The sequence below is a fragment of the Sarcophilus harrisii genome, chromosome 2 (genome assembly GCF_902635505.1).
Source record: "Sarcophilus harrisii chromosome 2, mSarHar1.11, whole genome shotgun sequence".
NCBI lineage: Eukaryota > Metazoa > Chordata > Mammalia > Dasyuromorphia > Dasyuridae > Sarcophilus > Sarcophilus harrisii.
Genome location: NC_045427.1, coordinates 470,305,873 through 470,332,273, shown reverse-complemented (window position 1 = coordinate 470,332,273; position 26,401 = coordinate 470,305,873). Strand labels below are relative to the sequence as shown.

At 31.7% G+C, this 26,401-nt stretch overlaps 1 protein-coding gene across 4 annotated transcripts in view; it reads left to right on the top strand.

The window, feature by feature from the left end:
- RPGRIP1L (RPGRIP1 like) overlaps positions 1-26,401 on the top strand; it is a 121,316-nt gene that overhangs the window by 67,718 nt on the left and 27,197 nt on the right. For all 4 annotated transcript variants that reach the window (XM_031954517.1, XM_031954515.1, XM_012553816.3 and 1 more), the window contains exons 21-24: positions 2,097-2,195; positions 3,160-3,325; positions 5,042-5,139; positions 22,179-22,362. In XM_031954517.1, coding sequence (XP_031810377.1) covers positions 2,097-2,195; positions 3,160-3,325; positions 5,042-5,139; positions 22,179-22,362 — 547 coding nt within the window. The remainder of the gene's footprint in view (positions 1-2,096; positions 2,196-3,159; positions 3,326-5,041; positions 5,140-22,178; positions 22,363-26,401) is intronic.

The following is a 26,401-nucleotide window of genomic DNA, read 5'->3' as shown; positions in this document are numbered from 1 at the left end:
AGAGCGAATGCTGTCGATCTGTGGTGGCATAAGTTTAAAAAATTAGTGTTATCTCTAATCCATATTGAGGTATTGAAGTTGGATTAAAATGGAAAGTGCAATCTATGTCAAGTCAATCAATAATCAATAAGCATGTAAGTGCCTTCTCTGTATTAGGCGCCGTGCTAAACTCTGGGGATCAAAAAGAGGCAAAAGACAGTCCCTGCCCTAGTCTAGTAGACTAGTAGAGGAAACAAAAAGCAAACAAATATATACAAATAAGCTATATGCAAGAGAAATAGGAAATAATTTAAAGAAGGAAAGTCCTTGAATTAAGCAAAATAATAGAAGGCTTCCTGTAGATTACAGGACTTGAAGGAATCCATGAAAGCCAGTACATAGATATGAAGAAGTAGAGTATTTCAAACTTGGGCAAACAGCCAATGAAAATGCCTATAACCAAAAGATTGTGTCTCATTTAATGTGTTTCCTGCCAAAAGAGTCTGGAATCACTGGATAGAAGAGTACATATGGAAGAGTATAGTGCAAGAAGATTGAAAAAGGAGAAGGAGGTTAAGCTATGGAGGGCTCTAAATGCCAGATAGAGCATTTTGAGTTTGCTCTATTTGGCAACAGAAGTCACGGCAGTTACTGAGTAGAAGAGTGACATAATCAGACCTGTGCTTTAGGAAAATTATTTTACTGATGGAATAGAGAAAATGGTTTGAAGTAGGAGAGACCTGAGACAGACTCACTACCCCATCAAGCTACTTTTGTAGTCCAAGTGTGACATAATGAGGGTCTGCACCAAAGAGGCGGGAGCATCATCAACAAACAGATTTTGCAAAAAATGAAATAAATGGTTGTCACTTCTTCATGTGAGACTAGAGTAAAGGAGAAGATAGTAGCAGAAAGCATGTAAAAGTAGAAGGTGTTCACAGTGAATGTGCTCAGTTTTTTCTGTAAAATATAAGACAAGGTTCTTAAATGAGAAGGTGGGATGAGGGAACCATGGAAGGTTTGAAGAGAGGTAAAAAGATTTACAACAGTCATTGCAGACAGTGGGATAGAGTTGATAAAGGAGGTTGAGTAAGATTGTCTAGGAATAGTAAGGATCCAGTTGAGATTGCGTAACATAAATCTGCAGTAGACATAGAATGGTTTGGTGATTTTTTTCCTAACTTTATTCCACAGAATATTTATGGTAGTGAAGTCAGTGGATGGTGGAAGTAATTTAAGGCTAAAACATGGAATTAAAAATTTTATGATAAGGGGACTAAGGATTAAAAAGAAAAAGACAGTATCAGGTTGAACTGTATCACCAGTGAGGCAAGATGGGAAAAAGAGAAGAAAGTATATATAGTCCAAGGATAATGGCATGAGAAAAATCTGAAGGGTATTCATATGCACAAGAAGAATAAATGATTAAGCTACATTATCCGCAGTTAAATGATGCTAACTACAAGGGATATATACCTCTACTGACACTTACAATGACTAAAATAATATATAATATGAATGAAATAAACTTTAAGAAAATTTTCCCCTTTTTTTCCTGATATTAATTTTATATTCCTTTACTAAAATATAAAAATTAAACTATATTTTAATGTTGGTGCTATATCTCTGTGGATTTAATCATACAATGTTAAGCTTACAGGTAAAAGAAGAGATCATCTAGTCTGATCCCTTCTTTTTTTGCAGGGGAAGAAACTGGAACCAAAATAATTTAAATGATAGAATCAAATTTACACAGCTTTAAATTTTGGTTAGAACCCAAATTTCCTGACCTTTAGTAATCTACATAAATTTCATTGAGCTATTTCTCACAAACTTAATATGAATATATTTATATATTCATACATATGTATGAATTTGTGTATGTGTATATGTATAAATAGATAGGTACATATATAAATATAGCTCTACATATATGCATTAAACTCTAGAAAGGTTAATTTTATATGTGGGGAAAACAAGAATTCACTCAGAATGTCATACTTGGAAAGAACTTAAATGAGGTTTTGCAGTCTCACCTGTACCTGAAAAGGAATCTTCTCAACAATATCCCCAAGAAGTCACTTCCCACCCTAAACTTATAATCCTTTGCTCCATAGATGACTGCCCCAGATGAAGATGTTCAAAAAGCTTCATCAGAAATGAAGATTAAAAAAGAATTAAAAGTTAACGCTCCATCTAGTCCAGATATACAAGTGGTAAGATTTCTTCTATAATCTTCTAGAACATGTTGTTTTCTAAAAATAATTTTCGTAGGCAGTGTCATGTGAATTGTTTCTATAAAATCTTGACAATTGATATGCTATTTTGTTGATTGGTCATTTCAGTCATGTCCAACTCTTTTGTGACCTTATTTGGTCACAAATAAGGGGTTTTCTTGGTAAAGATATTAGAGTGGTTTGCCATTTCCTTCTTTAGCTCATTTTACAAATGAGGAAAACTGAGGCAAATAAGGTTAAGTGATTTTTGCCCAGGGTCACACACCTAGTAAGTTTCTGTGGCCAGAATTAATTGAAGAAGATGAATCTTCCTGACTCCAGGTCCAGAATTGTCTAGTACCCCTAGTATGCTATGAATCAATGACAAAGATATAACTGAATGGAGAAAGTTAGATAAAGTGTAGAGAGAGAGAGTGGCTGTTCTGTGTAATCTTCCTCTTTGGAAAATTACAATAAGCATTTATTTTTTTAAAAATTTTATTTAAAATTTATTTTTGTTAACTTTTTGCTATTTTATGCATTAATTTAAATATTTGAAGTGTATGTAAAAAAAACTGTGTGTGTGTGTGTGTGTGTGTGTGTGTGTGTGTGTGTCTTGAAATGGATATTGGCTAAAAATATACAACTTTAAGTATTTCACAGTTAACTACAATTGTATTTTTGATGACAAGTACTAAACAGATATGTAAATTAAAGCCCTATGTTAAATGCATTTTTCACTACAGCAAATAGGCTTTTACAAGTTGATAATTAATGAGCTTTTCATTTCAGTCTATTATTTAAGCAACTCATTTTCTCGTAAGTCATATAAATCATGTATATATCAGCTATATTTTTAAGTCTTAAATTTAAATGGCTTTTTAATTCAAATGCTCAAAACAAGAATGTTATAAATATGACCTAAGTGACCATAAATATCTTTGTATTTCTTTCCATTTTTGAGGCCTTGCCAAGAAGGACAGTAGAGAAAGTAAATGAGAATGCTCAAAAAATGCAGCAAGGAAAAGATGAGGATTTATCTCACCTATCTGTGGGTCAACTTGCTGACCAAAATTCAACTACTTCTGAAGATATCACAGAAATCAGTGAGGAGTTAGAAAGAGAAGAAGGTGGTTTTCTTTTCTCAATTAAAGTAAATTCCTTAGTTTCACTCTTTTGTATAAACACTTTGCTTTTCTACTTGGTGTGTTAGTACTTACTCCATTGAACGTCTGTGTTGGAAGCTGGCTGTTGTTAACTGGATAGAAATGATAGGATTGAGTTCATTCTGGCTGTACAGACTGATTTGTTGATTCAACCTGAAATAGTATAATTGAATGTGAAAAATGATTTCTTAAATAGAATTTTTTATATTTCAAAATATTAAGTGGCCTTTAATGCTAACTTCTAGCAAACATTTAGTAAGTTATTTTGAAGAATATGAACCTACGGGTTTACAAATTAAAGTCATCTATAAGTTTGTTTTAGATAATAAGAAAAATATGCATTTCCCTATAATGTCATCTAAACAGTTCAGAAATAGTCATTTCTCTAATCTTGCTTCCATTTAATGCTATTTTTTTTTTGTTTCTTCATATTGTTTTTTTTTTTTTGTGTGTGTGTGTGTGTGTGTGTGTTTCTTAACATAACCAGGAATTTTTAAATGAAGTCTTTTTTTGGTTTCTAAAAAAAGGGATAGAGGGGTGTGTGTGTGTGTGTGTGTGTGTGTGTATCTTTACCACTAAAAGAAGGTAAGAAACTAGATTGTTATTACTGTGATATATTCAAATAACATTAGGATTCTATGTATTTCATGCCTAGATTTAAGGACACACCTATTCATATTTTCCCATGTTGGTATATTTAAGGCAGTGAGACCAAATTAGATAATTCAACCATAGCTTTTTTTGAGTGAACTGCTCATATAAGTAATTTTAATTAACAGGAAGTCAGTTCTAGCAGTTCATAAAACTACTTCATATAAATATGGAATTTTAATCAGCCTTGGACGACTATGTTCCCAGTTGAGCTATATTCTATCATTTCTTATAGGATTACAAATGCTTATATGACAACTTATTTTTATCAAGTTCCTGGTTTGTCTGAATCCCTTAACCCATAAAATGATTGCTAAGTAAATTGAAATTCTCATTTGTTGATCCATTGTTCCCTGCTAAAAAATGGTAGGAGCTATTAAGAGATTAATATGACAATACATGACCATCATGGTGAAAGAATATCTAGAAGATTCAGATAGAACAAGCCCAGTTGTTAAAAATGTTTTGTTCTTTTCCAAATTCCTATTGTCACCTTAACTTCTCTTGATTCTGCAATACTGATTTCCTCCCCTTTTTTTGATTTCTTAAAGAATAGTTCACAATTTTTTTGAAACTCTTGTCAATATTAGAATTTGATTTGGTCTTACTCACCCCCTCCGCCCAGCAAATCATGACTGATTTCTACAGTAGGAATGTTGCTTTATTGCAGAAGAGGTAACACTGACTTCTAAATAGACCTTTCCATGGAATATTCTGGCTGATGAGCAATTAAGTATTTATGGGAACATTTTAGTCATTGTTTCTCCAATGCATAAACTACTTCTTAGGTGTAAGTAAAATACCATACATTTTCAAGCATAGTAACATAATGTCATCTTTATCTGAATACTTATTTTAGCTATTTCTGAAAATGCAAAGTTAAAGATTCATTAATTTCAGATTTTCTTTTTAAGAAGTGAAGATTATATCACTGTCACACTGTGTAATGGATTTAGATTTATCTGTGCTTTATAATGTAAAAATGTAATTGCTTTAACCTTATTTAATGATCAACATTTTTTATAATAGGTCAAGAAGAAAAACTAGATTCTGATGCTATTGATTCGATAATAACTGACAGTGATGACTGTATTGTTCCAAGTCCCATGTCCAAGAATGTTAAACAGGTCAGTGATTTGGTAGTAATTAGAAGTATGCAGAAGCTTAAATATATATTGCAGTTGGTGTTATTGTTTGTCAGTTTGCATGCCTTCAAAATAAAAGAAAAGAGCTATGTACTTATTTCATAGATCATCAAAATTTTATTCATTTAACTTTCTAGTTCAAGAATTTATAGTCAATTCATTATGTAGTAATGATTGGGTCAGGAGTATCTCAGTTCAATATCTTCAATTATTTTGAAAGAAATTTTTTCTTTCTTCCATTATTTGAAAATTATTAATTTATCACTATACTTATATTTAAAATATTCCTGTAACCATTATAATGTAACATAATAGTACATTTTAAATTTCAGTAGCTTTTCCTCTGGAAATTAAAATTTTCTACTAGCAAACTCCTTATGATTATTTTGTCTTTGTGGAAGCATTACATCTTTAAAATCACTAGTTAATCTCATATAATTATACATTTTTCTACTAGTTATATTACTAAAAATAGTAAACACGTGATGTAAACAAAGTCATACTTTACCATCTAAAAGAGCCTTTTTCATATTGTGAGAAGTTATCTTGTAATATAACTATCCAAACTATAATTTTTGATTTTATATATCTGTTTTCTTAAAGTACAGATCTAATTTTATTGTTAAATAATTTCATGTTCAGTTCTCGTTTTCCAGTGATAAGATTCCAGCACTTTTCTTTATTCTTATTTCTCTCACTTGCTTATTTTAATACTAATGTAAAATATTAGCATAGTATAATAAACTCAGTTTTTAGAATGTTCTTTTGAAGAAGCATAATATAGCAGAAAGAACACTGTACTAGAAATCAGGAAACTGAGGTTTTAGTCCCAACTCTATTACTATTTGGCCATGTCATTTTAAATCAAATTTTGTTGTTGTTGTTCATTTGTTTTAATCATATCCAATTTCTCATGGCCCCATTTGGGATTTTTTTTGGCAAAGATAATGGAGTGGTTTGCTATTTCCTAAGTAAGCTGAGGCAAACATAATTAAGTGACTTGCCTAGAGTCACACAGGTAGTAAGTGTAAAGTGTAAAGCCAGATTTGAACTCAAGAAAATGAGTCTTCCTGAATCCAGGCCTGGCACTTAATCAAGTTATTTTACTTTAATGATGTTCAGTTACCTCTAAAAGAGGGCTTTTGACCATCTTGGTCTCTTCTTGCTCTAAGTGCTTATAAATTTTTATGAATTTTGTATGTGTGGCCTGAAGACAAATAGTTATAGAATTCAATTAATGTTGAATTAACTGCTTTGTCATTGTTGAAAAATTGAAATTCTAATATTAAATCAAGTAGAAGATTCTCTCCCAAGACCTGAATCCTTTTATTTTAAAATGGCAATGGAAAAATATGGTTCAATGTTGAAAGTTTTTATAGCTCTGTAAAGTCTATGGAATTTCATTTTATATCAATTTTATTGAAGAAATTATTTCTCCTATATTTTCATTTCCAAATAGATTCCCCACTTTCCCTTCTTTGGAGGTATATAAGTTGTAATGAGATGGTTCTCTCAAAAATATATAGACATTTTAGCCACTTTCTAAGCATAATTCCAAATTACTTTCAAAATTCACATTTTTCCCTAGTAGTTATATTACAGGTCTACCAAGAATATATTAGTATGTCTGTCTTTCTATATCCCCTTAAATATTGACTATTCCCACAGTTTTATCATCCTTGCCAATTTCCTTATGAGGTAAAACACAAACTTTTTTTTTGCATTTCTCTTATTATTACTGATTTGGAGCAGTATTTAATATGCTTATTAATGGTTATCAGTTCTTTGGAGAACTGTTTATTCATAGCCTTTGTCTATGTAGATATTAGAATCTACACTCTTGACCTTATATATTAGTGTTGATTCTAAATGTTAGAGATCAGATCCTTATTAGAGAGAATGGATGCAAATTATTTTTGAAACATCAATTTTGCAAAATCTTTCCAATTTCATATAATTAAAATCATATATTATGTTTTATGTTTATTTCTTTTCCTTATTTAAGAAACCTTCACACATGCACTCACGCACGCATGCATATACTACAAACACACACCCATAGTTATGAAAGGTACCTAATCTGGTTCTCTTCTAACTTTTTTTTTAGTAAAATCTTTAATATTCAGATCAAATTTATGAGTTCCTAACATTTTAATAGGCACTTCACTAAATATTAATGTCTGATCAATTTTATAAATGTTAAGTTTAAGGATATAAAAGCATAGAAATGATATCTGAAAAGGATCTAAGAATAAATAAGTTAATTTGAGGATCCTAGAAATAAAATAACTTACCCAGAATTACATAGTGAATTGGTTAGGACTAATAACCTCCCTATTCCTACTTCCATGAACTTTTGTATTACACAATATTTTTTAAAGAAATTGTCTTACTGTTTTCATCCTAAGTACCAAAGGATATTTTTTTGGAAAAACAAGGTAGCAGCCTTAGAAAATTCATTATATACCTTATAAAGTACAAGAGGACAGTGATAGAGATATAAGAACATGGTTGTAATGTACATAAAAGAAACTTGGATATAATAAGTAATGATATGCTTTTATATAAAGCATTTTATAATTTTCAAAACTTTCACATACATCACCCTATAGATTTTGTACTAGCCTATCAGGAATAAAAAGAAATATAAAATGTATTCCTTATGTATATATGAAGTTTCCTAATTTAATAAGAAAAATAAGACATAACCCATATGGAAAATTAGAATTAAATAACAGTATAATAGGACAGTAATGCATTAAATAGCACTAAATAATGTTCTCTGCACCTAGGTGTTACAGTGAAATAAAGTGCTGGGTGTGGAGCCAGGAAGATCTGAATTCAGATGTAGCCTCAGATACTTACTATGTGACATTGGAAAAGCCATTTAACCCCTATTAACCTCAGTTCCTCATCTGTAAAATGGGAATACACTGGAGAACAAAATGCCACTCCAGTATCTTTGCCTTGGAAGAAGTCCACAGGGCCACAAAGAGTTAGACACAACTAAATGACTAAATAACAATATATAATTATTTGTCAAATGTACAAAAATTGAGTGTCATAAGCTGAAAAGAGGCAGATTACCAGGCTATTAGCTGGTATTAGTTATGAAATTCTTCATAGAAAATATCTGACTTAAGTGGGACATTGAATATTATGTAATGTAATAGAAGAAAGCAAATAAAAATCTAAGGTAGAAATACATGGAATAGTGGTTCTCATATACCGGTACTAAAAACCTTTATTATCCTCAGAGAATCCTTGGGAATCAGTGTGGCAGAGTAAATTAAGGACTGAACTGGGAGTCCTGAAGACTCAAATACTGTCTCTGACACCTCCTAATTACAAGCAAGTCAGTTAATCTTTCTCTTGAACCTTGGTTTTTTGACCTGCTAAATGGGGATAATAATAGTCCTTAAATCACAAAGTTGTTGTGAGTTTCAAAAAAAGATGTGTATAAAAAGTGTCTTTGCATTTACTGTTTCTGTTTTTAAGTAACTCTTTTATATTATCTCCCTTATTAGAATATAATGTTCTTGAGGATTCTGACTATTTTTGTCTTACTTTGTGTCTCCAGAGCTTGATAAGAGTGCCTGATAGGTTAAAAAAAAAAAAAAAATCACACACACACATACACACACACACACACACACACACACAATAAATGCTTATTTTTGATTGATTGGAGCATCAAGGCAGATTAGGAAAGTACTGTGATAAGATTGTGAATGGCCTTGAGTGCTAGTCTAAAGAGTCACTTTGCCTTAGTTACTGGAATAACCCAATCAGTGTAATTACAGATCTTTATAGAGTTTAGAGAAACCTACAAAAGATAATTCTTTCTGAGCATTTCATTTATTGTCTAAAAATATTTTTTGTAAGAAAATTTTAAAGTATGCTATCATTTCACTGTGGAATGAGAAGACTGCATTTATTTTCCAAGTTCAATCATCTCAATGACTTTCTACATTTTTATTTTTAAAGTTCTGAATGAAAACCTTTGATTTAATTAAGCTTCAAGACACTAAAAGTTTTGTGAAAGAACTTCTCTTAAAGAATAATTATGGGATTTTTGTAAATATATGATTTTTTCCATCAAAGTGGTCTGGGAAGTTTCTTGTTAAATATCAGGAGAAATGATATGTTATTTCCCTGTGCTGCCTCTTGGTACTAACACTCTAAAATGTGATTTCCTTCAATGGTCAGAACAATCTAAATGCATTCAGACACAATATAAGGAGAGCATATACAGTGTCATCTAATGCAGTCCCCTACATTAAGCGGTTTTTGTGCCTAAATTATATTTCCATGACATTATACATATCTATAGATATTCTCCTACTAGTGTAATATAGAGTCATTATTTTACTAGGTGGGGTAGAATTATGTTTAATTAAATAAAAAATCTAGTAGCATCCTTTAAGCTGAAACTATATAAACTAGATTCAGATTTCATTATTCAGCTAAAAACATTGTAGTTATTGTACAAGTTGTACTGCTCATATATTTTACAAATTACTTTAATAGGGTGACTTATTTATTCAAGAAGCATTTATTAAACACTTACTATGTTAGGTGCTGTGGATTCAAAGACAAAAACAGAGTAGTCCTTGCTCCAAAGAAACATATTTTATCAGGGGTGAAATAAATAAATATACATACATACACACACATAATATGAAACATATAAAATAAAGGATAGTAACTTCAAGTGAGAATATTATCAATTGAGATCAGGAGGCTCCTTGTGTAGAGATAGCATTTGAGTTGAGACTTGAAAGAAATCAGCGATGCTAAGAGATTTTTAGGAGAGAGTTCAGAGATGGAGGACAACCTATGCTATGGTATGTCTTGAATGGGGACTTACTATTTAGCTCCAACAAAGTGCATGAATGAGAACAATGTATAATAAAATTTGTAAAATAGGTTGAAGCCAGGCTGTGAAGGATTTTAAATACAAAATAGAAGAGTTTGAATTTTTTTCCCTTTTTATTTATTTATTTTCAGCTTAGATGCAAAATAGGAAAAGAAAAAAAAGTGCCATGTTCACAGCAAAACATGAAAATATTCAAAAAATAAAGCACTAAATTTCCATTTCAAGAAAGCCTACATTATAAACACTACGCATTGTGTTCAGCACTGTCCATCTTTGCTTCCTTGTAGGTTTTCTTTTGTTGTCTGCTATGCATTTTTACTTTATTTTTTTCTCCTTTCCCCAAATCCTCCCCCAAGAAGGCTACATTTTGGTACAGATATATTTATAAAAGGAATTGCATTTTATCCAGAAGCATTAGGGAGCTACCAGAGCTTCTTGAGTAGGAGAATGATATGATAAGACCTCTGCTTTAAGACTATCCTTTTGGTAGTTCTGTAGAAAAGGAATTAGGGGAGCAACTGGAGGCAGGAAGAGCTATTAAAGGGATATTACAATAGTCCAGACAAGAATCAATGAGAGCCTATACCAATATGGCATTACACATGTCTATAGATATTCTCCTAGTAGTGTAATATAGAGTCATTATTTTACTAGGTAGGGTAGAATTATGTTTAATTAAATAAAATTAATTAAAAATTAAATTAAATTAAAATTCTAGTGTATAAAAAGAAGTAAGGGAAAGAGTAAAAGACTTCTTGTTGAGGTAGTTGGTCAGTAGGCTTGGCAGCTTTAGTTATGGTAGTTGAGGAAGAAAAAAGAGTCAAAGCTGATTCCAAGATTCTAAGCTTGATAACCATAAACATGGTGGCGCCCTCAGCAGAAAGAGGGAAGTTGGAAAGAGAGAAGCAGTTGGTAGAAAAATTAATGAGCTATATTTTGAATATGTTGAATTTGAATTGACTGTTTTTAAGTTTCAAATGGTCAATTTGAAGCTAAAGCTTTGATATAGGTGTAATCTGCATAGAATTAACAGCTGATGGCAGCTGATGAGAGCAGACATAGTAGAAAGAAGAGAAGAAAATCCAGACAGAACCTTGGTGGACACTCATGCTGAGAGGATGGGACATAGAAGAGGAACCAGAAAAAAGCAAGAAAGAGCAGTGTCACAAAAACGCAGAAAAAGAATAGATTTTCCAAGACATAAGCAAAAATGTCAAATGTTGCAGAATGAATTTGTCTCCCCTTACCCCCCTCCAAATAGGTAGACAGTTTGTGGAGAATAATTTTGTTTGGGCAAAGAGGTTAGAAACCAGATTCCAAGGGGTATTAAATGGATAATCTGAGAAAAGAAAAGGAAAAAGAAGATAATAGTTTTAGGAGGTAATAAGAATTGTGATGGGGGGTTTTTACTTGTTTTGTTTTGTTTTTTAAAGATGAGGGAGAATCAAACATATTTGTTATTCAGTTGAAAGAGAATAACAATTAAACAAGTTCAGAGAAAGTTTTCAACTGTCCTCTTTGATTTTTTTTCTTTTATCTCTTTTTAATAAGTCTTTATCTGCAACCATATCTAGAGTGATTACCATTCTTTAGACTTAATTCCCACCCCAACCCTGCCTGTCCTTTGGTTTTTGTCGTTTGTCCTTTCAGTTGCCCTTCATGACCCCATTTGGAGTAGTTTACCATTTGCTTCTCTGGCTCATTTCACAGATGAGGAATTGAGGCAAATTGGGTTAAGTGACTTGCACAGGATCACATTATTAGTGAATGTCTGAGGCCAGATTTGAAGTCAGATCTTTCTGACTCTAGAACTGGCACTCTACACCACCTTGCCTACCCCTTGCCTGCAGTTTTAAAAGTGCTAAATGTTATGTATTTATTTTAGTTTATTTAGTTGTCTTTGAAATTTCATGGTACCTTACAACAATTCGAGACTTCCTAGGAGGTCACAGATTAAAGGTAGTAATAAAATGAAGGACTCTTTAAGTTTTTAGAAGTGGAAACAACCTTTAGAGTTCATTGTTCCAACTCCTTTACTTGGAACATAAGGAAATGGGATTCACAGAGGTTAAGTTCCTTGTTTAGAGTTTTACAACTATTAAGCAGTAGTACTGGAGCCAGAACTTGTATCTCTTCATTCCTAATCAGAGATAAGCAGCCTCATATTGATTTGCTTGAAATTTGTAAATTGGTTTTCAATATGTGCTAGATGAGAAGAAAATTTCTGGATCTTCAATTATGGTTGATTTAAAAGCATCAAGTTCTAACCATGAGCTTATTACATTAATATAAAAAAGTATGTTCGCTTATCTCTAAGATAAATATCGGTTATGCTAGTTATCCTGTGTATATGAATTTCATGGCACACTGCTTAAGTCATTTAACATCTTGGTCTTCCTTTTTTCATGTTGCAGAATCAGACAGCCTATGGTTATTTCTTAGATATGTTGATTGTAAAAAGGAATCTAACAGATTTTGCAGTACTTAGTGGTCCCACTCACTTCTTTCTCTTTTCTTCATGTCTATGATGTATAATTAATCATAGATTACTTCATTTTGTTTCATTTCATTTACAACATTTATGAGTTTCACTTTGTCAGTATGAAATGCTTGTCCCCTCCTTTCCTTTCCAAAGTGGTGTAATTAGTGTTAGCATCTTTTTTAACAGGCTACATAAAGTTTAGTGGCTGGATTAAATCAAGTCATTAACATAATGTGCTATACAATTTGCCCCTATCTCTTTTCGTTTCCACTACATCAAAGTGCCACAGAGTGCCAGTGTAATTGGGCCTTGCTAGCTTGTCAGGTTCAGTCAGCCTGATGGCTGCTGCTTTTACGAAAAAGCTTCTAGGCATGATAATTAATGGGGAAAAAAAATCTGGGAAATGTAAAACTTTGGACAGTTCTCTATGAATATTTTATAAATTTGAATAATCAGAAGTTAACAGTATCAATTTGATGTATAATACATTGATTAAAAGCCTTGTTTCAGGTCCTCAAAATAGACATCAAAACAGCGAATTTGCATTTGCCATGGCATTAAAAAAGAAATTAACAATCCTCTTCTCATATTATGTCTTATCCCTGATTTTTTCTTTATCATTTGAGTAATAACATCTTTGAATTTTCACAATGAAATATATTACTGCAAACTCAGAGTTTCCCACAAGGCAGGGATGGGGAATAAGAGACTAATGCAAGGATGAGTCTTCTTTTCCACTGTATATATTTACAACTTTTTTCCCCTTCATTATAGATAAGTTCACTTTGCTAGTACTAATAGCAGTTTTGTAAAAGCTGCCATATTCAATCTGTCTAAATTACAATTTCATTTGAAAACTAGGTATTCTTGAATAATATAATCCAATGTTCCCAGATGGCTGCAGCTTTGCTATTCAGGAAAATAGTTTTTGAAAGCTATAACACACAAACCAATTTGTTTCTTTAGAATTCATTCCTTAAGAATTTTAAAGTTATTTTGGAAGTCAAATGTTATCTCCCTTCAGGTGAGCCATTTTTTTTTATTATGCATGCAGAATATAAGATGAGATTTGTGAGTTGAGTACTATGTTAAAATTAGAAATTGTCCTTCATGTCAAGTTTTTAATTACTCTAAAAATCATATTATTAAATTTAATATTAATGTTTCAAATAACAAATATTTTACATTTTAATGCAATTAAGATGGAAGCATTTCATAATATACTAAAAGGGACTGGCATCTATAAAGCAGATACATAGCCAGTTTTACCTGAGCTGTCATCACCAACTGAGCTGTCATGCCTGATCAAAAGAGAGCATATCCTACTCATGTCCACATTGTTATGACTATTCATTCTTAACCTATGCACCATTTTTACTTCCTCTCTAAAAGCTTTATTATTCATGCTGTTTGGATGTCATGAATGTGCTATTCCAGCACCTCATTTTGAAATTGAGTGGACTTTACATTCTTGAAGGCTATGTGAGCCTTCTGACTGGTCCAAACAAGCTGGAAAGGCTCTAAGTATAAGTCTGATAATTAACTATTTAGCTATTATCCGAGGACCAACTTCACTAATATGAAGAGACCTATCACCAGGTTCTCTTAAAGTATAATGAAATTTTTTGCACAAAAATTCTCAGATACAGTCTTCTAAGCCATAATAGAACTGAAGATCATTTTGGTGAAAAAGACTAAAAAAGCAAATATTCAAAACTAACAGAAGTAAAACTGTAGAACCCAGAGCCATAAAATACTGGGTTTTTTACTTCTCTAAAAATCAGTAGAAAATACAACTGGAGAAAGCATTATAAAAAATACTCCCAAATCAACTTTCTGACTGTGTGTGTAAAAATTATAAAAATTAATTAAGACAAATTCAGTTGAGTAGGAAGTGGAATTAGTTATCTTGTTGACTTGGGAGATACAACCTCAGAATTGAAACAAATATTAAAAAGCTACCTAATCCAACCCTCAGGATTTGAAGTCCCACGGTTGTATGTACTTGAAGAAGAGCACTGGTGTCAGGAGAGGAGGTAGCACTGAGGTTATGGGAAGGGAAAGAAAGAGGCCAGGAGTCCCACTGGGAAAGGATGTAGGGAAGGAAAGTCCTAGAGAGAGTGAGATGGGACAAGATAGCAATTTATTCATGGGGCAAAAGGAAAGAGGCAATCCAGAACTCAAAACTCCTTTTCTCTTTTCTATTAGCACATAAGAAAACCTAACAGGAAGTCCCAGAAGGAGAAAACTCTATAGAACAGTGACTTCTTTCAGCTCTTTCCAGTCTACTTATGAGTACATGCATTAATTGTTTGTACTCTCTAAACTTCAGTGCCCTGAAAGAAACATTGGTCATCAGTTTTCTCCAAAACTTAAGTCTTGGAAGGTTGCTTAGGATGCTATAAGAGGTCTGAGTAAGAGCCAGGATATGTCAGAGGTGGATCTGAACCTTCCTTCCTCATTTTCAAGCCAGTTCTTTGTGCACTGTGGTTACTGAGTTGGGTTACTGAGAAAAATTGCTAAATCTTTCTTGTAAACATTTAAACTTAGGAAAATTAACTAATGTTTAAATGAAGTGCTCTGTATAGAAATGAGGGTTGACTAGTGAGGGAATTGATGGGATTTAGACAGCAAATAGTTAATTGCAGGAATTGAGTCAACCTTCTTGATTCCCTCTTATGACTCAGTTCTAAAACTAGCTTAGTTTCTGTTCAGTTATAGGTGTAATACATATTCTGTCTTGTGAAAAAGTTATTCAGTAGTGGGTATTGTGAGAAAACATTGTATTGTTTAAACGTAGCCCTTTGTGGCTGGTAAGCTGGACTACTTCTACCTGCTGCTAAGAGACCTTAACTAAGGACCTATGTTATACTGACTAGAAACTCAGATCCAAAGATTGATGCAAGGAGTTTTTAGTTGTACAGTTTGAATAACCCACATGTCTTAGCTGAAAACTGACCTCATACTCCTCATTCAGTTATTGTTTCTATATAATTTTTATTGCTCACAGACAAGGAAGAGTGAAGGGAATGGAATACCTCTTTTACTGATTTCAGAGAATTTCACTTCTCCCTTACAACTTGGAAAGTCCCTGTTCTTTCCTCAAGGTAGAAATCAGATTACCTAATGTAGTATTGTTTCCTTTGAATTAATTAACCTTATTTGTTAATTGTTTTAATATAAAAAGTCTGTCTCCCCTCTCTTTTCAGGGACCAGGACTAAGCTAAGGAGGTCCGGTCTCAATTCGTTGAACAGTTGGCATGCATTGATTAATAAATCAATATGCTTGGAAGATCAAACCTTTGTTTCCTAAGTTCTCTTACATGCTAGATTAATCTGTGGCAGTCTCTCCTGTTCTTATGATTATATTACTGAGATTCTGAGCCTTTAATTTAGATGTTCTTAACTATTTCTTATGATACTTTCTTGAATAAAGAAATTCTTTACCTCTTTCATCTCTCTAGATAGAATCTAGACCAGAATGGTCTCGTAATATCTCTAGTAAACCTACTAGAATATTTAATACATAACTTTGGTAATATTATAAATATGTGTTACTGTTAGAAACACGGTCTTAGGAACTTTTAAGATCTGTCTCACAAATCTGTTTTTTAGTTTGGGGATATTTTTTCTGGATGTATATCTTTCTGTATGACATTGTTGTCTAGGGTGTCTTGAACCCTAGTATTCTAAATGAGTATTCTAAAAACCTTCTTAATGTGTTTTTGGATTTCAGATTATTTTTTTCTTATAAAGCAGTATTATAATTGATAGTTTGTGAATCAGACAAACTTTCAAATGCATTTTAGCCTACAGTATAGCTAAAATAATGGCAATAGTAACTAGGAACCCCTCTCAATCCTATGTGCCATTCCCCAGTCTGCCATGAAATATGTTTCTGGATTCTTTCTGAGTTATAAGAGGGAAAGAGGTCTTGGTGACCTGTTAGATCCATGATACCCTATGGGAAAAAACTCCAGTAATAATATTGGTGGATAGGGATGGTCAAAAGCATCATGGGAAGGAAATAGCAGAAAACCTGAGCTCTAGGGAAGGGAAACAAACTTCAGAAAAAGCTAGAATTGACAACAAATGGTTACAGTAACAGACATCCTGGACAGCAGTAGCTTTCCTTTCTTCATCACCATTACCTATCCTGTGTCTTGGCACCTTCCTCTCTTCAGCTCTAGGCTGCATTAGTGCTTATCTGAAGTAAAGAAAGAGAAAGAGATACAAGGAGTCAAGAGAGTAGGGAGCAAATCCCTAGCCTCCATACTGGCCTCACTAGCAAAATGTAAATTTCTTGAATGCAGGAACTATTTCACTTGTATTTCAAGTACCAATACTTAATAGTTCCTGTCATATGATTGATTAATTAACAATATTTCTGGCCATTTCATCTCCACTTCTTTCCCAACAAGAGATTCCATCATGTTCTTCACTTACACTGTCTTCTTCTTCTAAAAAGAAATTCCCAGGATAGCTGAGGAAGCTGAATTTTCCTCAGAAATTTAAACGAACCTTCCTTCTGTCTTTTGTATACCATTACCCACTACTGTCATACATGTTTTCTGTTTATTATCTTTCCCTATGAAATCTCTATCTGAGAGGAAGAAAAGAGCAGGTAGGATAAAACAAAGGAGAAAAATCTTTTTCTTATTGTGATAGCAATATGAATACATAGATGTCAAAGTGAATCATATGCTTCAGGAAGAAGAGTGAGTGGTCAAGAGAAGCAAAGGAAATCTAGAAGACTGAATTCTATTCTACAATAGGACTTATTGAAAGTAATTGGAGGGGGCAGTAAAAAAGGATAATGAATGGATGGGTATTACTTCCTGATGCCTTTAGAAAAGAAGAAAGGGAGCCCTTGAGACTAGCCTAGGACCAAGTATATCTAGTGATTTATGCTGGTAGGAAGCCCTAGTCCATATGATTTTCCCCAGTTCCCACTTCATTCCCAGATCCTGCCCAAGCCAGAAGACTTGCTTCGATCTTAGGAACTACCACCTAACTTGAAACTAGTGTTCTTATTGCCCAGAACATGTTGAAGAAGATTAACATCTGGAGATATATTTCTCGTACCCCCTCATTGGAACTGTGAATTTATTCTTTATTTGAAACAGTGTTGCATTTTTGCAGGAAATTTGTAGGAAAATCTAAACCATTTATAATATTCTTTCTAGGAAAGTAATGTAAAAATGTATTTCAGGTTTCAAATAACCCAACTTACAAAAGATCTTTTATAATATAATCAGTTAATAGGTTGATGATTGCCTTTATGAAGATATGCATGGGTATGTATGACAAATAATTTTGTATTAAAATAGGGCTCCTAGTAACACAACAATGTATGTTGGCTGCTGCGAGCTCATGCTCCTGAAATATATAAATATTTTCATATACCAGTGACTTTAATCAAGGAAGAGATTTAACTTAAATTATTATTCTATTTTTAGAAGACAAGGAGAGGTGGATGTGGGTGTGGGTCTGTGTATGTACACACAGGGGTGCACGCCCACACACATTTATATACATAACATTTAAATATTTATTTCACTAATTGTTGTTTCTCCCCTAAACTTTCCATTCCAGTAATGCTTATCAATAAATATTTTGCTGATTAATGTATATATAATAGACTGTTTACTCTTATTTCCATAAAGAACTCAGAAATAAAGACCTTTAAAACTAAAATGTGTAATTATAAAGATAAGATATAGGCTAGAAAGACAAGAAGATTCAATGATGACTGTTAGGGAGAGGAGGGGGTATTCCATTTAGTCAAATTCGTTCTATCCCCAGCCTGGAGTGGAGAGATAGGGAAAAGTTGACATCAGCATGGTCATCAATTAGCATTCATTAATGCTTCTATTTGCATAGAGCTCTATAAAGAGAATTTGTACTAAAATCAACTACTCACCCTTTTTTTTTTTTTTTTTTTTTTTTGCCTCTATTAGAAGCTAAACTTCTAGAGAGCTAAAGATTATATTTTTTACTTCCTTTGTAATTTAGCTCTCAAGCATAGAATTATGTATATAGTGGCTTCTAAATAGTATTTTTCTAAGTAAAAAAGATAACTTCTCAAAAACATTGTTTTAATCTGTTATTCAAGTCTTATCGTTAAAATTGTCAAATTATATGCAGTTTTAAAACCATAAGCATGATATCATGAGTGGAGAGCCAATCTCAAAGACAAGAATATCTGAGCTCTTGTCTTTTCTTTGCTATATTGCTGTCACTTAATTTGATGATAACTATCAGATGCAGAGAAGATACATTAGTAGAGTTGTTTTCTTACTTGGGCAGTCTCATTATCAGTGTCATAGTCCAGTCCTTACCACTTTAGAAATATAATATTAAAAGTTTCATTTGATTACCATCATTGTTGAAACCAGAAGAAAAATTCAGTGACACCCTGAATGTCATACCAAAAATAGTCTGCACATGTGGCTGAAAATGTACCAAATATTAATTTTGATTGATCAGGAACCAGAAGTGGTTTTGGAACTAGAGAGCAAGAACTAGCAATTTTATTTTTCCTCTTAGTTCTTGAAATTGGTATCTGAAAGATACTGGTACTCTATGGGGATAGCACACGCCTCCAATAGGCTCTGATGTGCTGCCTTCTTATTATGGTGATCTCTAGCCAGCACTATGAATCAATCCATCTGCATATACTAACACTGCCAAACCATTTTAGGCATTACATCAATCACCAGAGACCTAAATATATATATATTTCTCCTACCAGTAATCTTTTCAGTAAAAATTCATTAAATCACATTGTAATTTAGAATACTAAATTTTTTGGTTTATAAGACATTTAGAATCATTATAGAAAGTGAAAGCAAGTGCATATGCTATCTAGAATGTATTTTTAAATTATTTTGTTATGCCTGTTTTATCAGAAATATCCTTCTGACTTTTTCTTCATGCTCATTTTTATATTTTCTGAATCACTTGTTCTTTTTAATTTTATCTGACAAATTACTAGTCATAAATTTGTTACTCTGTATCATTTGACGGTATATCATAGATTCAGTATTTTAAAACAGGTTGAGATCTTTAGAGGTCATCTTTTATAATCTCATTTTATAAATTATAGAAGGGTTAGGGAAGTTAAGTATCTTATTCAAGTTCATACAACTAGTCAGAGGTAGAGCTAAGACTATAATCAATTACCTGACCCCTGTACAGCACTCTTTACACACACACACACACACACACACACACACACACACACACACAAAGTTTAAAATGAAAACAAGTATTAAAATAAAAACAGGGAGATATAATCTCCTAGGTATTCCTAAGGAAAAGTACCTGGAATAAAGAACACTTAAAATATCATAAATATTAATGTCAGAAATTGCATAAAGTTACATTTTTTGGTATTAGAAATTGCCAGTTGTTGTGATAAACAAAGAAATATCAATGTCCTAAATTACAAAAGCCACTTAAAAATCAAGACTTTTCATACAAGAAAACTAGTAGGGAGAAACACATATATTTAGGTATCTGAATGTTTAGCATTAGAATTTTAGTAATTGCCTTATTTAAAGGCCAAATATTGTAAATTTTTAAATATATATCAACCTTAGAAGTTAATATATTATTAATAAACTATACATTTAAACACATTTGATTTCCCCTATGTAATGATAAATTTGCCATCTTTTGTTTAAGCAATGTGATCCTTCACAGCCTAGAAATATATATATACATACACACATATGTACATATGTAATTCCTTTTTTAACTCTTTATACTAGTATTCCAAATAATCTACTTATGCAATAATGTTAATACTTTTTATAATGCTATTTTTATGGCCATGCCAAGTTTGTCAAGTGAATTTTCAAGTAATATAGAGCACTTAATTATGCCCTGGCCCACTTTGGGGTTGTATGTGTAAATTGTGTGAATGGGAAATAGTTTTGACAATCACAAAACATTTTGCAAAAAAAAAAAATCATTTAAAATATTTCTTTTACTATACTAACCTTGTGCAAGAAGAGATGAGTTGTTTCTGAAGTGAGATTAGACAATAGAGCCAATTTCATTTTTTATGCATGTGAATGGAGAGTGCTTGAGGTTATTAGTTGAAACCGAGTAACCTTTCCAGGCTTTCATCTCTTTCTTTTCAAATTTGAATATGAAAAGCATATTCAAGTCAAAGACCATCACTTTAATGACATTTGGCAGTCATTTGATTTATTAGGTTTTAGAAAAAAAAATTTCCTTTAAATATTTCATCATACTATGCTAATCCTAGTAATATTGCCAGCTGCAGCCTTGTACCTGTATTAGTGGAGACAGAATGGTGTGGAATTTTTTCTGTCATCCTAGTAAAATTTCCATGAATCTACTGAATAATAAAACAACCTTATTGAAATATTCAGATTTGGGTTTTTAGTTAAAGTGTCTTAGAATACATAATAAAAGAAAATGTCTTTTGAAAGGAGGGGGCAAAATTACTTCATCAAATATTGAAGGGGCTTGACAGCAATGGAAATTGTTCTTTATGGAGAATATTTTTACAAAAGGATACTTAAGGTTTTCAATTTGATTATTTATAAAATATGCTTTGAAATATCTAAGTAATTACTTTGACAGATTTGTACACTTATTTTGAATTTAACTCTTAAAATCTCATCTTTTTAAATATATTTTACTTTCTGGTTTCTAATTATTATTTAAGATGATATAATTTAGACTTGATGCACAGAACACTTTACAAGTTTTAAAGAAAATTTTACATCTTGTAAAGTGTTGGAAATTCCATTCTATTTATTAATCTCAGTTCTTTTTTTTTGACTTTTTATTGAAAAATCTAATTTTATTAGATTCTATACATTCTATTCTTTTAAATCATTCTTATAGAAATATCTGTGACAGAAATAACATTATTATTAGAAGACCATGGTTATTCATAAAATTAGAATTAACAAAAGTAAAGAGATAATGTCAAACACCTATGTCGGGTGTGGTATTGTACAAGGATCCTCCACAATAAAGCTTTTTTTTTTTTAAAGCCTAAGAGGAAAGGAAATTAATTTCAGATAAATGTATGGATATTAAACACAATGTAAATGATTTCCTTTGGCTTTAATATGTCATTAAGTAGATTGACCCAAAATATAAGATAGAAAAAATAATATAGCTTTTTATATGTTTAATATGATACTGAAGTATTGAACAGAAGAACGTTGAATGGTGTGACATTCATCCATTTGGAAAGCTTTGATATATGAATTAGTGGAACTTTCTCAAGTATTATAAATTAGATTAACACATCCCATCATAAACTAGGATTCATTATATAGTTTGAAATAAGCATAAGTATACTTTGTGATTCAAAAACTAGACACAGATAAAGATCTCATAATATTCATTACAGATGGACTAGTAGTGAAGTATTTATAGCCTAAAATGTAAATCAGGAAACTATTGCCATGACACTCTTAACTTCAAACCCTGGGGCATTGGAATCTCATTCTCTCTTTCTGTCTTGAATAATCTATCCTGTATTACTGTAAAATAATGTATGTGTATTGCAAAAAAAAGGAAGCCTATCGCCTTCATGTTTGTTTAAAATTGACAATAAAAGCAGAATAAAGTATTTTTTATTTCCTCTTTCCCTCTTTTTTAAAACAGTCATCAGAAAAAATTCGGATTGAGATTATAGCTCTAAGCCTCAATGATTGCCGAGTAGCCAGGGATGACACTATACAACGTCTATTTGTTGAGTGCCGTTTCTACAATTTTCCTGCAGAAGAGACACCAGTGTCACTCCCAAAGCCCAAAAGTGGACAGTGGGTCTATTATAATTACAGCAATGGTACGTGTGATGCATTCATGTGTAACTTGCATTTTTATCCTTTTAATAAATCTGTATTATGTGATTGGACGAAGAAAAAAATTAATTCTCCCATACCAATGAAAAATCATACAGGATTTCTAGCTGCATATTTATAACAATACAACCTATACCAATGAGTTTAGGAAGGTGAGCTTGAAAAAAATCATTAATGAATTAGTAGAGTTAAGAGAGCCTCCCCTTTGTTCCTGATACAGGTATTGCAACCCAAGAAAAATGCTTCTATGATCATAATATATAGTTTAAATCAGTTCAATGAATGTTTATTAAACACATATGAGAGAATAATTATTATTAGGTCCTGGAAATATAAAGAAAAATGAAACAATGTCTCCAAGTAGCTTACATTCTATAGTATGTTTGGGAAGAGATAGAGTATTTTCAGACTAGTTGAGAATAGAGACAAAATTATCAAATCATTCAGGTCATTTATTGAAAAAAGTCATTTTTAAGAAGTCAGACTCAGTTTTTTGGATAATGCAAACAACCACTTTATTAGCTAAGGTTTTTTTTTTTTTTTTTCTACTTTTCAACTAGTTTTTCTTGGCATGTAAACATAGTTATAGTTTTTGTGCCCAGAAATTCCTAACATCTGCTGTTTTAATTGGAGAAAAGTATAAATCGTTACAGTACTCTATAATCTCCCATCATACAACTACTCAGAATAGAAAATGATTTTTTGATCTTCTCAAGCTGGAGCTACCAGAGAGATGTATGCTGGTTTTCTGGATCAGTCCAAACAAAGCAGAAAAGCAAGTCTCAGATAAATCATCTTCTCTAAAGATTTATGAGACTAGTGACTGATCATGTGTGGCAAATATGAAATACCAAAATTCTATGTCAAACTGGCATGGCACTAATTCAAAAATGCTTATACAGTTATGAAGTGCTAAGGTAGACTTAGACCAGCTAGCTCTTGTTAAGAACACTGAAATTTCTAGTCACACCGATCTCATAAATTGCCTCTCTTCTTTATGCAAAAACATTGTCACTGGGCCATGATTTTACCATCAGTTTTGCAAACCTGTTTTGTCATGTAAAAATAGAAAAGCTTTGCTTCTGCTTCTAATGTTGCCTCTTTTTGTTACCTTGGGAATTCATTAAAACTCTCCTGCCCCTTGATTTACCCCTCTGAAAAAAACAATCAAGATAATAATTTATGTAATTTCCTTCCCTTTCACTCTTATTCTCAAAATCATCCTGTGCGTTAGGGTGGCACAGAGATAATTATAACTGTTTCAGAGTTAAGATAGATGGAAAGGATAAGTATCCATGGCCAAGATTGTATATCCAGTGTACTCTGGACTAGAATTCAGGGCTTATCATTGCTTTCCAGTGGTTACTCTAGTTGCTTTCTCATAATTATTTCCAAAATCTCTTAAGTTTCATCAAATGTCAAAGTTCAACATCTGCATAGTGGTTATATATCAAAGTAATACTTGAAATTAATTATTATGAAGAAAAATTTTAACAGAAATTTAAGAAAGAAGACATTTTTTCCTTTATAATTTTTGCAGATTAATATTAAGCTAGTTGGTTGAAATGACAGCAGATTTGTATTTAATTTTTTGTGTCGATTTCCAATTCAAAAATAGCCATGTGGCCTTCTAGGATTATACAATCACTATTAAAATATGTAAAGGTTCTTAAATTTACAGTAGCTATGCAGATCCTTTTCTGGAAATGTTTCTGTCATAGTGTTTCAGTGTTGTACATTTTAGATAATTCCCATGTGGTTATTTTATTCTCTTATGTGCTTGCTGTTTCAACATAAGTTGGTGTTGTAAAAGCAGTTGCTTATTTCTAATGAATATCAGCTATTTGATGTCAAGAAGAAAGCCAATAATATGTTATTAATGAATTCAGTAGAAAGTGTTTACTATAGCTTTACTCCATCCCCAATTCATACCTAATTAGATTTGACTATATAGACTATTCAAGGTTAATTGAATATTTTTTTTAATAAAAATGAGATTTACCTGAGAAGAAAAATAAAGAAATGTAGTTTGATCTTTGAAGCTTAGTAATAATCTCCTAAATAAAATCTGGGGAAAATTCAAAAGATAAACCCTCAAGAATTTTGAGAAAATATTAATTTTAGTAAATACCTCTTTATTGAAGATTTTACTATTTTATTTATCATTAAAATGGTGTGGAATTATGAAAATATTAATTTTTAATATATTTATATCTTTTCTGATGTAAGAAGAAACTTATATGTGGAATTATGAAAATATTAATTTTTAATATTATATTTATATCTTTTCTGATGTAAGAAGAAACTTATAATCTTTAGTTAATAATCAACAATCAGACTAATCACTAAAATGATTTACTGTGCCCTTAGCATTTGTTACTTCAAATGCAGAGTCAATTTAATATAGCCTTACATTTTCCAAAATGCATTTAACTATAATAAAAGTAACTTACCCCTTGGCTGATTTTTTTAAAAATATAAATGGAGAACTAGTATCAAAAATTCTGTTTTATGAACACCTTGCCAGTAGAGAGATTAAATGAATCTGGCAGTGTTTTATTCTCCACTAGAATTAAGAATAAGCATTACTTATATCTGTATAAAATGAATTGTATTCCAAGGCCAAGACTTTTGATGCATTGTTAGTGATGCCAGTTTTGTCTGTAAAGAAGTATATGTTCTTAGAACTAGAAACTATCAGTGAAAAAAAAACAGTTGATTCAACTGATAGACATTGGTAGCAAGGACAAAACATTTGTATTTCATTGGTCTTGAAGACATTGCTCTGAAAGTGCTGAGAAGGCAAGAAACTGGTTTAGAAATAAGATTAATGATAGGTCTAAAGGATGTTATCTTGACTGAATATAAACTATCTTGGGAATTGACAGTGGTAGGAATAAAAAAAGATTAATGAAATCTTCTAAGTTAGATAGACCTGAAACCTTGGTCACTAAGGACTCAGCAAATGATCATTTGGACAAATTGAGTTAAACTATGTGGATGAAGAAGATATCAGAGTTAAGAGATTAATGATGGTAAAAAGTTTGCATCTAGAGTATTAGAATGATAGAATATTACAGAGAAGGCATCTTTCATAAATATTCCCATAACTTAGTACATGATATTATAATATGCAATATAACACTGTATAATATTATACAGGGTGTCATCGTGTGTGTATAGTAAATCATTTATCATACATGTGTTATATATTGTTTATTAAACTGCCTGTGATTTAAGATTGTCTGAACCATGATAATAAAATTATCTTAATGGCATTTTGCTATTTCACAATTTAGCCATAAATCAATGTATATGACATATGTATTATGGTTTTATCAGTTTGAATACTACCTTCACTGATAAAAACTGAAACTCTCCCATTCCTTATTAACAAGACAGTTTATCATATGTGTGTAAAATGGCATTTGACACACATATATAACATATTTGTTGCATATGTACAATAATTTCATTAGTTATAAGTTGCCCCAAAAAACTCATAAACTGTGTAGAAATAACCTTCCTCAGACTCAAGGTTGATACTGAAACAACAGAAAGTATCTATTGCTCAGTCCCATACTCAAAAGACTTATTTATTAAGGAACTGTTAGAATTTGTCATTGATAATAATAGTGTCACATAGTGAACAAATGTTCATTGAGTTGAATTGAAGTCACTGGCGTGGCTTTCAAAAACTTGTGGTCACCTTCATGCCATAATGAAATGCTAGAATAGGATTTTTAGTGGAGCTATATTATTGTTATGCCATCAATGTATCAATGTATATACTGAGCTAAATCATTCTCCAAAAATCAGTGAAACTTTTAGTCATCTACTTATAACAGTTGTCCAGAGATTTTTGTAGTTTTTTGGAATTCTATTTTTTTAAACATATGTAAAAATCTAACACAAAGTAATCTGTATAAATGGTTTAACTTTTGGAGGATTTTCCCAGTCTTTTATCACACTAGTCTTTTTTAACATTTTTATGGAGTTTATTTGTTTTCTTTTGAAATCTCT